Below are 15,261 nucleotides of genomic sequence, written 5' to 3'. Positions count from 1 at the left end.
AGAGGGAAAGACCTTAACTTGGGTTGGTTACAAGATCACTGGCTAGGTGGGGTGTGGGAGTTTGGGCTGTCAGAATGGACCAGCCATGTAGTGGCTCTGCAGCTGTCAGCTGAGGTCAGGGACACCAAAAATTATAGGGATTCTCAATAGCCAAGTCTGCAAGGTGAACTCACAGGTACCTTGCGTTGGTGAACCTGGAGGGTGTGACATCAGTACTGTGTTCAGATCATACCAGGAATGTTTCTCACTTACCCAGTATGTTTTTGGTTGTTGCCCGCACCACAGCCCATGTGTACTTCCCTTCCCCACTGTTAAACCTGTGCTGACTAGTCAGTTTTACTTCACTGTGATATCTACTCTGACTTCCAGCCCAGGGACAAGACCCATGTCTCTGGACTTCAAATCTTAGCCATTACTCTCATATCTCCTCCTCTCTTGCTCTGCAGCTTTGGTCCGCATTTGCTATGAGGTGTCCACATATCCTCAAATTGGCCTTGAACAGCAGCTGTTCTACTGCAGTTGGTTTCTGCTGGGTTTGGACATATGCTTCTACACAGTGTCACGTCACTAGCAGAATAGGTCCTGCAGGAATCCTCTGGCATATGAACAATTTCCAGAATATGCCTCTCTACTTGGTGCTGCACCCTATCCTAATGTCCTTCCTTGGTGTAGTGTATCATTCTTTTGCCTTACAGGCAAATTCATGCCTAGTAGCCACTTCCCCAGTGGAATTACAAATCTCCTTTCTGGAAAAGCATCCTGTAGACTCCTTCCTAGATGTGACACATTACCTTTATGATGATGTTGCCCCCTCCCTATAACATCAACATGTTTATTTGCATGTGTTTCACCACCATTTATTTGCATTCAGGTTGCTGCTGTGGAGCAGAGGATGCAGAAGCACCCTTTCAACGAAGCATTTCTATAAGCATGTCACAGGCCAGGACTCCTAAGACACCTTTGTTTTCTGAGAAGAACTACTCCAGTGAGACGTGTAGTCTGGTCTTGAGAAGTATTTTTCACTTGGCTGAGCATGAAGAAGCACAACACAGCCAGAAAGTGTTCAAGTGTAGAATATGTATGAAACGATTTCATTTTAGTGCAAACCTCCTAAAACACCAGAAGCAGCACATGGCAGAGAAATCCTTCAGTAACACTGTAGTCAGGGCCTTGTTTGTGAAGAGCTGCAAATGCCATGTGTGAAGGAAGCCCTTTACCTGTGAGGAAGTTGGGAAAGACTTTCTGGCCACCTTGGGACATCTCCAGCAACAGACCACTCACACCAGGGAGAAGCCAAACAAGATTGCCCAGCAAGAGGCAACTTTACAAAGCAGAGAAAGTCATTACAGCTGGGGAGATTTCAAGAAAGCCTTCAGTCCGAAACATGTACTTGTTCAGAACCAGTGTCCACCCTGGAAGACATTGTTTTGTGTGCAGTGAATGTGGGAAGACATTCAGGTACAAATCCTCATTTGTTGTGCACCAGAGAGTGCATACTGGAGAAAGGCTTCATGTGTGTCGTGAATGTGGAAAATCTTTCAGGCGAACCTCAACCGTCAATCTGCATCGAAGAATTCATACTGGGGCAAGGCAGTACAAGTGCAGCAAATGTGGGAAATCCTTTAACCAAAACTTTGTCCTTACTTATCCCTGGAGAAGTCACATTGGAGAAAATTTTTACTTGTGCAGTGAATGTGCACAGTCTTTGAGCCACAGATCCCTCATAGTTCGAGAACGGACATTTCACACTGGAGAAAGGTGTTATGAGTGTACTCAATGTGGGATATCTTTTAGACGAAAATTTTACCTCATTGTACACTGGAGAGTTCACACAGGAGAAAGGTCTTATGATTGCAGTGAGTGTGGGAACTCTTTTACCAATAGTTTGGTGCTCGTCCTACACCAGCAAGTACATAAAGGGGAAAGGCCTTTTGCTTGCAGTGAATGTGGGAAATCTTTTACCAATAGCTCGATACTCATTCTCCACCGGAGAGTTCACACAGGAAAAAGGCCTTATGAGTGCAGTGAGTGTTGGAAATCCTTTGGTCATCAATCTTACCTCACTCAACACTGGAAGGTTCATAGTGGAAAAAGGCCTTATGAATGCATTGAATGTGGGAAATCTTTTATGTCTCGCCATGGCCTCCATTATCATCAGAGAGTTCACACTGGATCAAGGCCTTATGAATGTAGTGAATGTGGGAAGTCTTTTACTGGCCTTCATTATCATCAGCGAGTTCACACAGGAGAAAGGCCTTATGAGTGCAGTGAGTGCAGAAAATATTTTACCTCCAGCTCTGCCCTGTGTTATCATCAGAAGACTCATACTAGAGATAGGCCTTATGAGTGCACTGTATGTGGGAAATGTTTTTCCTCTGGTTCCACCCTCCGTTATCATCACAGAGTTCACACAGGAAAAAGGCCTTATGTGTGCAGTGAATGTGGGAAATCTTTTTCCTCTAGTTCCAACCTCAGTAATCATCAGAGAATTCACACAGGAGAAAGGCCTTATGTGTGCAGTGTATGTGGGAAATCCTTTATCCAAAGATGTTACCTTCTTATACACCACAGAGTTCATACAGGAGAAAGGTCTTATAAGTATAATGAATGTGGAAAATCTTTTACTACTCGGAGGAACCTTCGTTATCATCATGGAGTTCACACTGGAGAAAGCCCTTATGAGTGCAGTGAATGTGGGAAAACCTTTAGGAAAGAGTCTTCTCTCATTGAATACTGTAGAGTTCACACTGGAGAAAAACCTTATAAATGCAGTGAATGTGGGAAAGCTTTTTCATCTAGGTATGGTTTCCGTTATCATCAGAGAGTTCATACAGGATTGAGGCCATATGAGTGTAGTGAATGTGGGAAATCTTTTATTTGTAGTTCCATTCTCTGTGAACATCACAGAATTCACAGTAACCAAAGTCCTTATGAATGCACTGAATGTGGGAAGTCCTTTAGAGCAAATTCTTATCTCACTGAACACTGTAGAATTCATACTGGTGAAAAGCCTTATAAATGCAGTGAATGTGGAAATCCTTTTCGTCTAGGTCCGGCCTCCGTTATCATCAGAGAGTTCACACAGGATCGAGGACATATGAGAGTAGTGAATGTGAGAAATCTTTTCCCCAGAGCTTTGCACTCCTTCCACATCCATGTTGACAGAGGTGGAAGGTCTTAATGTGTGTTGTGAATGTGAGAAATTGTTTACTTCTAATTCCACGTTTTGTTCTTATTAGAGTTCACAGGAAGAGCCTTATTCGTGCCAGGAATTTGGGAAATTGTTTCCTAAAGAATTCATCTCATGGGACTTCCCTGTTGGTCCTTTGGTTCAGAATCCACCTTCCAGTGCAGGCAATGTGGGTTCTGTCCCTGGTCGGGGAACTAAGATCCCCAATACCATGGGGCAACTAAGCCTGCGAGATGCAACTACTGAGCTCACACATTCTAGAGCCTGTGCACTGCAACGAAGATCCCGTGTGCCGCAAGTAAGACCCAACACTGCCAAATAAATATTTAAAAAACAAAAGAATTCACCCCAGTATGCATGGTAGAGTTTACACTGGAGAAAGGACTTGAATATGCAAGGAAAAGTCCAATTTTCTTGTTCAGGGTAACAACGTTGGAAGAAACTGAGGAGTGGCCCATCTGAATTCAATCTCATACATTCAGTTGTCCACAGGGGGAGATACCCCTGAAATTTCAGTTATGTGGGTAGCACGTGTGGCTGTATTGCACTTTGTAACCTGTACAGGTCTCTTCCCAGATTGATGTCACTGCCCGTTTCTGTGGCCGTTTTACCTCTATCGCCTGGCAGGTCCACGCAGTGTGCATCAGTCACCAGCTCAGTGCGCTCAGGGAAACTGACCTCTGTTCTACCAAGTGTTGGAGTAAACCAGGAGTGGTAGCCCAGTCCGTTAGGGGTTGGTGTTCCCCTCTCTCTATGTGTACAAAAGCCTGAAGGAATGTTGGCTCAGAGAACGTCATATGAATTCAGCTGACAATGTGCAGAGAAGGACAAACTTTTCCAAGGACATATTCTCTCATGCTCAGTGTTTCCATCTAGCAAGTCACCAATCCAAACTGTATGCCACACATTGTTTTGGTTTGTATAATATGGATGCCTTACTGTTTAAGGCCTATTTTGTTTTTGGAGTTCTTTGTACTGCTAGAGGTTTTTTTATACGGAGATTTGGGCTCCACAGGCATGGGCCTCAGGGAGGATAGTACGATTGCAAAACATGGCTTGTCATTTTTGGTCAAATTTGCATTGATGCCAGTAAAGTTGTAGGAGAGATAGTCTGCATTTGAAGCCTGGATGCTATGAGCTTTAGGAGACTCTGACATCACCCTCAAGAGGAGTAAGGTGTGACAATCTCAAGTTCTTGGAGCAGCATGAATTTTTCCCCCTGTTCACGGGGGGTATCACAAGAGATGTCAGCACTGTTGAGAGGCATCTCCCATGGTCTTGCAAAGAGCATGTGCTCTGATGTCCACAATTCCATGGGTGACAGTCACTTGTTGTAAGACTATAGGGGTCAGGGGAAACTGAAACTGATACAGAAACTGGGTTAGTAGGGAGCAGAGGAGACAGCAGCCAGCTCATTGGAATGTGCCTCTTCTAAAAGTGCATCCACAGATGTCTTTGTGATGATGACTGATGTGCAGGATCAGTGTGTACACAAATCTCAGGACCTCCAGGCATGTTTAACTTGTGTAGCTGAGGTCATTGTCAGAGAAGATAATTGGAAAGTTTTGTGGATTTTTGTAACCTCCCTGTAATGTTTGACTCAAGGCCGTTGCTGCACAGGCAGAAAAAAGAAAGGTAGAGAGAAGTAGTCCAGGGATGTGGCTTTTGTGAGCCAGCCAACATTCCTGTTGGCTGAAGTGGAAATGTCCTTTATTACTCGCCAGTGTTTGCTGCCACTGAGGCAGGATTGACACCCAGAGGGAATGACAGAAACATGGTGGAGTCAGTATAGGGCTGTCAAATCTATTCTCCAAAAAAGTGGGGCATACAGATTTTGTTTATCTAGAAGTGTTTTTTTAAAGCTTTATTTAGGTGTAATTTACATGTAGTAAAGTACACACATTTAAAGTGAAGTATTTGATAAGTTCTGACATACACATGATACTTGTGAAAACATCATCACAGTCATGGTAATGACCATGTCTATCACTGTGTATTTTCTCCATGTTCTTTTATAATATCTGTGTCCCTGCCCTTCACAGCCCTTCAAGCAACCATTGATTTATTTCTCCTTGTAATAGATACCCTTGCGATTTCTATAATTTACCTAATGGAATCCTAAAATGTTTACTTTTGTTTTCTCCTGGTTTTGTGTTTTATAATAATTTTGAGATTCATCAATGATGTTAAATGAGGAGCTCTCTTTTATTTTTTTGAGTAATATTCTTACCATTAGATATAACAGTATTTATCCATTCACCTGTTTATGGCTATTTGGGTTAATTCCATGTTTTGACAGTTGATAATAAACTTGTGCAAGCATTTGTGTACAGTTCTTAATCTGGATATTTGTTTATTTTATCTTTTGGCCAAAAAATTAGATTGCAGTGTTTGAAACACAAAGTTAGGTGAAGTTTAGCTTTTGAAGAAACTAACAAATTGCTATTTAAACATGGTATTTTTTTCTTTTTCCTTGTTTTTAAAATTTTTATTGGAATCTAGTTGATTTACAGTGTTGTGTATTTTTTTGTATTCATACCAGCAGTTGTATGAAGGTTCCATTTCCTCCACATCTTAGTGCATAATTAGTTTGTCAGTCGTTTTTTTTTTTAACTCTTTTTATGAGTTTGCTGTGCTCTCTCACTGTTTTAATTGAATTTCCCTAAGGATTCATGGTTAGCATCTTTTCAGATTTATATTTGCTGTCTTTGGTTAAATGTCTCATTTTGTTTTCTGCTTTTTTTTTTTTTTTTTCCTACACTGCACAGCTTTTAGTTTCTTAGTTCATCAAACAGGGATTGAATCTGGGCCCTTGCAGTGAAAGTCCTAACCATTTGACCACCAGGGAATTTCCTCTTCTGCTTATTCTTTGATTCATTGACGATTTTCCTTTTCTTTAACGAGTAGGACAGTGAAACAACAAAGATACCCATTTTACTGCTTTATGGAATAATTGCTTTCAGTACTCAAAGAACATATCTTGAGTTTTTTCAATGCTTTTGATTCATACAATGTAATGGAGACATGTACTTTACAGTTTCAGATTAATCTGCCAGGAGAATTTACTTAGTTCTAAGTAAACTTGATGAATGGCACCACTCCACCAGCCTCTTTTTTTCAGCATTTACTAAGAAGAGATTATAATTATATGTATGTTTCTCAAAGAGCTGAGAGCTAATCCATTGAAATGTAGTCATCAGGATTAATTAGGCCTCTGTCTCTCAGTCTTTTTGGTGTCTCTCAGTCTCTTTGGATAGGATAGAATCCTAGTTTTCATAATTACTGCCTATCAAATACAGCTGCACTAATCTTGTTTACATTTCCCAACACTTTATAATGTTTCAGTTCTGTGACTACTGAGCTCCCATCTTCCGTTTTCTCATTCTCCCTTTATTTAAAAAAAAAAAAAACCATCTAACCTCCCAGTAGCAGCCTCTTTAAAAAAAAAAAAATATATATATATATATATATATATATATATATATATATATATAAAATCACAGGGTTTTTTGGTTGTTTTTTTGTTTTTTATTTTTTTTTGGCTGTGCCACACTGCGTGCTGGATCTTAGTTCCCCAACCAGGGATTGAACCTGTGCCACCTGCAGTGGAAGTGTGGATTCCTGACTACTGGGCCGCCAGGGAAGTCCCTCTCATTCTCCGTTTAAAACACCTGATCACCTCTGCAGAAATTACCATGGAGTTCAACTCTTTCCTGCTGTCAGTAGTTACTGAATAAAACGTTTTTTTCCATTATTGTTTTTATCATTTCAACTAACATCTGGTTGTGTTTATCTTTGACACCATCAGTCTCAGAAGGGACTATTTTAGTATAGTACAGTGGCTATTTTAGTATAGTACAGTGGCTATTTTAGTATAGTACAGTGGCTGCGTTGTTCAAAGTTGAAGCATGTTTGTGAATGGTCTCCTGAGTCTTGAACTACTGGGAGTAGCATAAATGCAGAATTTTATCTCATTGTATTACCAAACTCAGGTTTGGCTGCTCACTGCTGAAAAGCCAATAATGGAGAAGGAAGTGTCAGAAGGGAAAGATGTTTTTATCAGAAAAGCTGGCAGTCCGGAGAGAAGGTGGACTCATGTCCTGAGACCAACTCTGAACATTCTGGTCAGCCATGACAGTTTTGTTTTTTGGCCACACGTTGCAGCATGTGGGATTTTAGTTCATGAGCTGGGGTCGAACCCGTGCCCACTGCAGTGAAAGCGTGAAGTCTTGATCACTGGACTGCCAGGGAATTCCCAGCCATGATAGTTTTTAAAAGGAAAAAGGGGGAAGAATCTCAGTGAATCGTCAAGGCAGGTTAGTTTCTTCAACTTTTCCATTGCATTCAGTCTGGCTGACTTCAGATGTTACCCCTGTGGGGTCTGCCTGCAGGATTGCTTAGGGATCTGTCGAGGGTAGAGAGCTAGTTATTCTTTACTTAATTCTTTTAACCTAGGAAAACAATGAACAGGTCAGGCAAGGTATGGTGTGCATTCAGGAGAGCATAAGTCAGGAGTTAGTTTAAATTTTTTACTGATCTCATTCCTTTAATTAGGTTCTTTCAAGGTGAGGGGGGACAGAAATGGGCAAACAGGAACGGGGCCAAAGAGCAGCTTTCAACTGACGTGATTATTATTTCCTTTGTGATTGCAGGGACTTTTCTACAGTTGGGAATTTGTATTGTCTGTGTTAGCATTCTCCGTAAAAACAGAAGCAGTAGGATATATAGATACAGTTCCATATCTGCGAGTTCTGCATCCCCGGATTCAGCCAACCCCAGATGCAGAACCCCAACATCCAGAGGGCCAACTGTGCTGGGCCATCTTATGTAAGGTAATTGTGCATCTGAAGATTCTGATATCCAAGTGGTGGAGGCTGGAACCAGGTCCCTGTGGATACATCCCCTAAAAGATGACTATGTTAAGAGGACATTTATTGTAGGAATTGGTTATGGAGGCTGAGAAGTCCCAAAACCTGCTGTCTGCAAACTGGAGAACCAGGAAAGCTGGTATCATTTAGTGCAAGTCCGAAGGCCTGAGAACCAAGGGCCTGCTGGTGTAAATCCCAGTGTGCAAAGGGCCAAGATCCATGAGCTCTCGTGTCTGAGGGCAGGGGAAGATGGGTTAGTTCTGCACAGACACTAACGGCGAGTCCAACACATTCACCACAACAGCCTTACCGTAGACTTTCCCATGAGACCAGAGTGCTGCTCTCATCCAGGTGAGATAAGCACCATAAGCACTGGCTCATTCTGGTGACTATGTGTGTCTCCTTTTCCTTGCTGTCTTCTATTTTGTTCTTTTGGATAACTTTGATGATAAACCCACACCATGGTCTGACGAACACCTGTGCACTGGTGTCTTCAGGCTTCTGGCAATTCATCTGCTTCCTGCTCTTTGACAGTGACACACAAGTTTCTCAGTTCTGTTTTGTCTGTTGGGCAAGGAGAGCAGAGGTTCCAAGTGTAGTCTCTGGGTTATAAGTTCATTCTAGAAGATCTCAATATTTACATAATCAACTTTATATATTTGTAGGCTCACATTTTATGCTGTTTACCCAACTGGGACATTTTGATTCAAAATTGAATAACGGTGATGATAACTGCTTCATACTGCATATAGTGTATAGAAACATGAATGGTATTAATAACTATTTTAACATAATTATATAAATTGTATAGTGTTATTCACTAGAGGTTCAAAGAATTTTATAATATATATAGGAATGTTCAGGGTAGAAAACCACTGCTGATTTGAAATTTATGTTGACACCTAGAAGATTTAATTTACAAAGGATTGTAGGAAAAAATATGTTTCAATGGAGCGAAAAAGACTTGGGAATACTCTGAGTTGGAAAGGTACATGTGGAGTTCAAAGAACAGAAGGAAGATCTTCTGTTTAGGGTATTGTGTGATGGGGACAGTGGGTATCAAAGAAGCAGAGAAAGTAGGTATCTGAGGTTATCTCGAGGATTAGAATGAACACAGTTTTTTGTCAGGGAGACGATGGCTTTGTGAGGGATTAGTCAAGTAGGACAAATAATCATAATTGTTTAAGATAAAACGTGCTAAGTATTGAATTGAAATGAATTTATTTTATTAAACTATATTTTAACACCTTTTAATGTTTGTTTCAGTTGGGATCTTTCGATTTGTTTTAAAAAGTTAGTAGTGATTATGTATTTATGGAATTTAGAGTATTCAGTGGGCAGCTTCTGGAAGTTATGTTTGTTTGTTTGTTTGTTTTTGCGTTACGCTGGCCTCTCACTGTTGTGGCCTCTCCCGTTGCGGAGCACAGGCTCCGTACGCGCAGGCTCAATGGCCATGGCTCACAGGCCCAGCCACTCCGCGGCACATGGGATCTTCCCGGACCAGGGCACGAACCCACATCCCCTGCATCGGCAGGTGGACTCTCAACCACTGCACCACCAGGGAAGCCCTGGAAGTTATGTTTTTACACAAATCACTTCTAGAAATTACTGTGAGCCATTAGCACCTGGAGGATACTTTCAAATAGTTGAATTCTCTTTGCCTGTTTATCTTACAGCTTTAGTAACTCTATTGCCTTTTATTACCACTAACAGTTATATTAACTTAGTAATATACATATGTTAAAGTCCTAACGCCTAAGTGACTGTATTTGGAGACAGGGCCTTTAGGGAGGTAATTAAGGTTAAATGAGGTCATAAGGGTGGGGCCCTAATTCATTAGGACTGGTTTCCTCATAGGAGGAGTAGACACTAGGTGTATGCCCACAGAGACAAATAAGGCCATTTGAGGACCCAGTGAGAAGATGGCCTTCCCAAGCCAAGGAGAGAGGCTTCAGGAGATACCAAACCTGTTGACACTTTCCTCTCGGACTCCCAGCCTCCAGAACTGAGAAAATAAATTTCTATTGTTTAAGCCAATCCTTGTATGACACTTTGTTATGGCAGTTCTAACAGATTAACACAAACATCATTAATGTGTTCTCTTTCCCAAATAAATAGTGAGGCACAACATGCAAAGAGACAGCAGAAACAATTGGTATAATTCTAAAAATGGTACAAAACTTTAAATTAGCTTTAGGAGGGAAGGGAATTTAATATGGAGTTTCCTATTTTGCTTCCACTTGTGCTGCAAACCAAAACTTAGGTCCAATTTGCAAAGTCCCCAAAGAAGCCCAGTAGTGAGAGTCAGACTTTAAAACTCAGAATCACTCTTATTTCCTACAGTGTGTTGTGGGTTACAGCTGTAATGGAGTAACAGGGTCTGACTTACCCTCTTGTTGTCATCAACTGTAAAACTACAAAATACAAGAGAATCCAACACATTCACAGCAACAGCGTTTTCCCTAGACTTTCCCATGAGACCAAAGCACCATTCTCTGGGAAAAAAGCCGTGTTCACCATTCTCATCCTGGTGAATATGCTGTCTCCTTTTACCCTGTTCTCTTCTATTTTATCTTTTTGGATAAGTCTGATTATGAACCCACAACGTGGTCTAATGAACACCTCTGCAAAGTATTTTCAGGCTTACCAAGATTCATCCTTTTGTTATCTTTGGTAGTGACACTCAGCTTTCTGTTTTGCTTTGCCTTCTGGGCAAGGAGAACAAATATTCTAAGTGTAGATCCTGGGCTATAAATTCTCTCTAGAACACCCTACCATTTATTTAATCAACTTTATATATTTGTAGGCTCACATTTATATCATTTCATCTTTCAGAATATTTTGATTCGAAATTGAATTACAGTGATAATAACTCTGCTTCATATTACATGTAGAGTATAAAAACAACAAAGATACTCATAATTATTCAAAACCAATTCTCTAAAATGATATACTGTTATTCACTACAGGTCCAGGGAATTTTATGGTAATATAGAGAATATTCAAGATTTAAGAGTGTAGGTTATAACAGCACTTTAAACGTTAAACTATGTTGACACTTAAAAGATTTATTTGAATTTACAAAGCATAGTGGGGAAAATAGATGTTTCATTTGGAGAGAAAAAAAACCTGGGAATACTCTGAGTTGTAAAGTCTCATATGGAATTTATGACTGAAGGAAGATCAATGTGTTTTTGGTAGTGTGTGATGGGAAGAGTGATGAGAAAAGAAGCAGAGGAAGCAGGTGAAGGCTTCTTTTGCCAGGTATCAGAGGATATCTCAGTGATCAGAATGATCTGAACTTTTTGTAGGGAAGATGATGAGTTTATGAGGGGTTAGTTGGGTGGGATAATAATCAGTGTTATATATGATAACAAGTGTAAGTATTCAAGTGAATTTATTAAACTATATTTTTGCATCATTTAATATTTGTTTTAATTGAAAGTTTGTGTTTGTTTGAAATAGTTCTTAGAAGTGATGCATTTATGAGCGTCCCTCGTGCTGCAGTGGTTAAGAATCCACCTGCCAATGCAGGGGACACAGGTTCGAGGTTTGGCCCAGGAAGATCCCACATGCCTCAGAGCAAATAAGCCGGTTTGCCACAACTACTGAGCCTGCACTCTAGAGCTTGCAAACCACAACTACTGAAGCCTGTGCGCCTAGAGCCCATGCTGCACAAGAGAAGCTAGCGCAATGAGAAGACTGAGCAGTGCAACGAAGAGTAGCTGCTGCTCACCACAACCAGAAAAAAGCCTGTGCACAGCAACGAAGACCCAATGCAGCCAAAAATTTAAAAAATGAAATAAGTAAATTAAAAAAAAAGTGATGCATTTACTGTATTTAATAGGCATATTTTGGAAATTATGCTTTTATAAAGGCAATTTCAGAAATTACTGTGATCTATTGGCAATTGGAGGATACTTTTAAAAGTTGACTATTCTTTTCCTCTTTATTACCCAGCTTTAGTAAACCACTTGCCTTTTATTACCACTAACATATATTAACAGAATACTTTTCATAGGTTGAAGCCCTAACCTACAATGGGATTGTAGTTGGACATAGGTCATTTATAGAGGTAATTAAGGATAAGTGAGATTATAAGAGTGTGGCTGTATTCCATTAAGACTGGTTTCCTTCTGTTGACAAAAACTCAATTAACAATCAAGTTAAGACGAAAAAAGTGAATTTCATTCAAGCCAAACTGAGGATTATCACCCAGGAGACAGACTCTCAGAATCTCTGAGATCTGTTCTGCCATTTAGAAGTTGAAGGCACAATTATTTACATTTTTCAGACAAAGAATTGTACAACAAAATGACATACTGACATTTTACATAAAGTTCATAGGCCAAGTAAACATGTACAAAGAGAGCAGTGAGTCACCATGACCCCCAACAGAGTTTGGAAAGAATGCTAATCTTTTAAGAAGTTCCATTGCTAGCATCAGAAAAAAGGAAAAAAAATTGATCTTTACATTCAAGAAAGCATTCCCATCTTTGAGGAGGACTAGTTAGTGTGTGTAGTGGAATAACTGAGGACATGGAAAGGAGACGTGACCCATGAGCCCCCCCCCCTCAGCAAACTGGGGGCTGGCGAATAAGCCAGAACTGTAAACAGTCCTGAATGCTTTGAGCCCCCCCGACCCCGCCGGCAAACCGGCGGCCTGCGAATAAGAATTGAGTGCTTCGGGCACTGATCCATGAGATGTCCTCAGTATAATCAGAATGGTGGGAACACAAGGAAATGTCCTTGTGCTACTTCAGTATAATCAGAATGGTGGGAACACAAGGCAATGTCCTTGTGCTGCTTTTGCGCTCAAGGACGAAGCACGGCATGTTTTCAAGAAAGCCCATTATTGCTTGTATAATCAATAAAAACATATGTTGCTGCTTTGGCATTTCTGGAATGTTAAGAAAACAAGTCTTAAAATGTAAACATAGATAATGCTTAAATAAAAGCTACCACAGCAGGACAGACGGCGCTGTTTTGCCTGAGTGAGCAGCAGCCCTCTAGGGCTGTGCTTCGGCATCTCGTGTGATGAGCTTACTTTCGGCCCTGTCATAAGAAAAGCTACAACAGTGTGTAATGCAGATGCACACTGCACATTAAGGACGTAGGGAGGCCCAAACTGAAATTTTTATGTTTAAATTTTCTTGTCCTTCCTTAAAATGTAAATTTTGTTTCGTCACTTATAAGAAGAGGGATAGACACCAGGAGTATGCTCACAGGGAGAAAAGGCCATGTGAGGACACAGCACGAAGTGGACTACCCAAAGGTCAAAACAGAGGCCTCAGAAAAAATTAAAACTGTTGACACCTTCCTCTTAGACTTCTAGCATCCAGAGCTACGAGAAAATAAATTTCTGTTATTTAAGCCACCCAGTCCATACTGTTACTGAACCAGTTTCATGTGACCTACGCACAACAAGCCAAACGCTGAGACACTGTGGTTTGCAGCAGAGAAACTGTTTATTCACAAGGCAGCCAAGCAAGGAGAAGGAAGGGCAAATCTCAAATTCATCTCCCCAAAGGCAAGGGGCTAGGAATATTTATGGGATAAAGCTTGGCAGGGGTGAGGGTGGGGATTGAAGATACGGAAAAGGTGCAGTAATTGTCATTCTGCACAGGTAAAAGTAAGCTACAAACTTCTTCATGAGATACATGTTCAGAAAGTGGCAAGCTTAGCATGTCCTGAGGGTGGACTTTTGGCCCTCTGACATTAAAAACCATCTAGCTGGGGACTTCCCTTGTGGCACAGTGGTTAAGAATCCGCCTGCCAAAGCGGGGGGCACTGGTTTGAGCCCTGGTGTGGGGAGATTCCACATGTCGTGGAGCAACTAAGCCTGTGTGCCACAACTACTGCCTGCACTCTAGAGCCTGTGAGCCACAACTACTGAGCTCACATGCCACAACTACTGAAGCCCATGCACCTAGAGCCCGAGCTCTGCAACAAGAGAAGCCATGGCAACGAGGAGCCCGCGCACCACATCGAAGAGTAGCCCCCGCTCCGCTCGCCGCAACTAGAGAAAGCACGTATGCAGCAACGAAGACCCAACACAGCCAAAAATAAATAAATAAATAAACTAAAAAAAAAGTCACCTAGCTAACACTTGCACATGCCCAGTTGGAGAGTCAGTGGTCTTAGCAGTTTTAACCAACTTGAGCTCAAACTGGACACAGGTGACCCCAATTTCCTAAAAAGCAACTTGGCAAAGATCTTATTGTTTAGGCTATTTGATGCTTGGGAGTACGTACACGTTTTTTTTCAAAGCAAAGTGAGGTTGATCAGTGAAGGCAGGTTACAGTTTATTTTTTATTAATAGCTTATGACTACCCTCGGTTTCAATAGTATTCAAATGTTATGGCAACCCTAGCAGACTAACACAATTCTCATTCAATATTTTCTTGTCACCAAATAAATAAATGAGCTCAACACCCAAAACAATATAGTTAGGCCTAACTATATTTACAACACCACTCCTGCCATCACAGTAAAATCGGCCATGAGAAGATTGAAGGAATTGAAGGACCAGTAGAAACAGCACCATTTGAAATGCTGCTACCCTTTAATAAATGGGTTAATTTTTGTAACAAAATTTAAATGTGTGTGTGTGTGTGTGTGTGTGTGTGTGTAGAGAGAGAGAGACAGAGAGAGTTAGGGGACGCAATAGTTAACAATTCTAAAAAGGCCACAAAACTAAAATTTAGGACATTTAGTTTGGCAGTTCCTATTTTACTTCCACTTCTGTTGATCCTGTTGATTTTTGTTTCCACTTCTGAAAATGACTACTAATACAAGCAAGGGAGCCGTTTTTTATGGGAACCAGCAGAGGCTGAGCTCCTGCTGGTCCACCTGCTTCAGGGGGCTGCAAAACTAACGCTCGGGTTGAACAGTATCAACTCGCTTCGCTGCGGCCCCCAGAAGGCCCCTGGCCGAGAGGCCGCAGTTACAAACCCACGACCAATCAGGGTGAGGAGTTTCCGCGCGTGCGCATCGCGTCGGGGCGGGACTTCCGGCGTCCTTCTTTCGGCGGTCATTTTCGCTTCCTTCTGGTCGGTTCGGCCTCGGAGCCTTGTGTCAGGTTCTAGGTGACGGGGCCGAGAAGGTCCGAGAGGAGGGTCTGTCCCCGCTACTCAGGGGTGCGTCTGAAGCTCGGCGACGCAGCCCGGGGTGCCCTGCGCCAGGCCCGGGAGAGTGACCGCC

General features: G+C 41.6%; 2 protein-coding genes across 2 annotated transcripts in view; one reads left to right on the top strand and one right to left on the bottom strand.

Moving 5' to 3' along the window:
• The window catches only part of LOC103076278 (zinc finger protein 551-like), a 220,216-nt gene that overhangs the window by 67,189 nt on the left and 137,766 nt on the right, over positions 1-15,261 (bottom strand). The window lies entirely within an intron of this gene.
• Positions 1,385-15,146, top strand: LOC103089270 (zinc finger protein 501-like). The gene is made up of 4 exons (XM_007457492.1): positions 1,385-2,271; positions 2,437-3,112; positions 3,767-3,923; positions 14,920-15,146. Exons 1-4 carry the CDS (start codon positions 1,385-1,387, stop codon positions 15,144-15,146), a joined length of 1,947 nt encoding a protein of 648 aa, XP_007457554.1.

This window comes from Lipotes vexillifer, unplaced genomic scaffold, assembly GCF_000442215.2.
Source record: "Lipotes vexillifer unplaced genomic scaffold, Lipotes_vexillifer_v1.1 scaffold995, whole genome shotgun sequence".
Lineage (NCBI taxonomy): Eukaryota > Metazoa > Chordata > Mammalia > Artiodactyla > Lipotidae > Lipotes > Lipotes vexillifer.
Note: the sequence above shows the minus strand (reverse complement) of the source record. Positions and strands in the feature narration are given on the sequence as shown.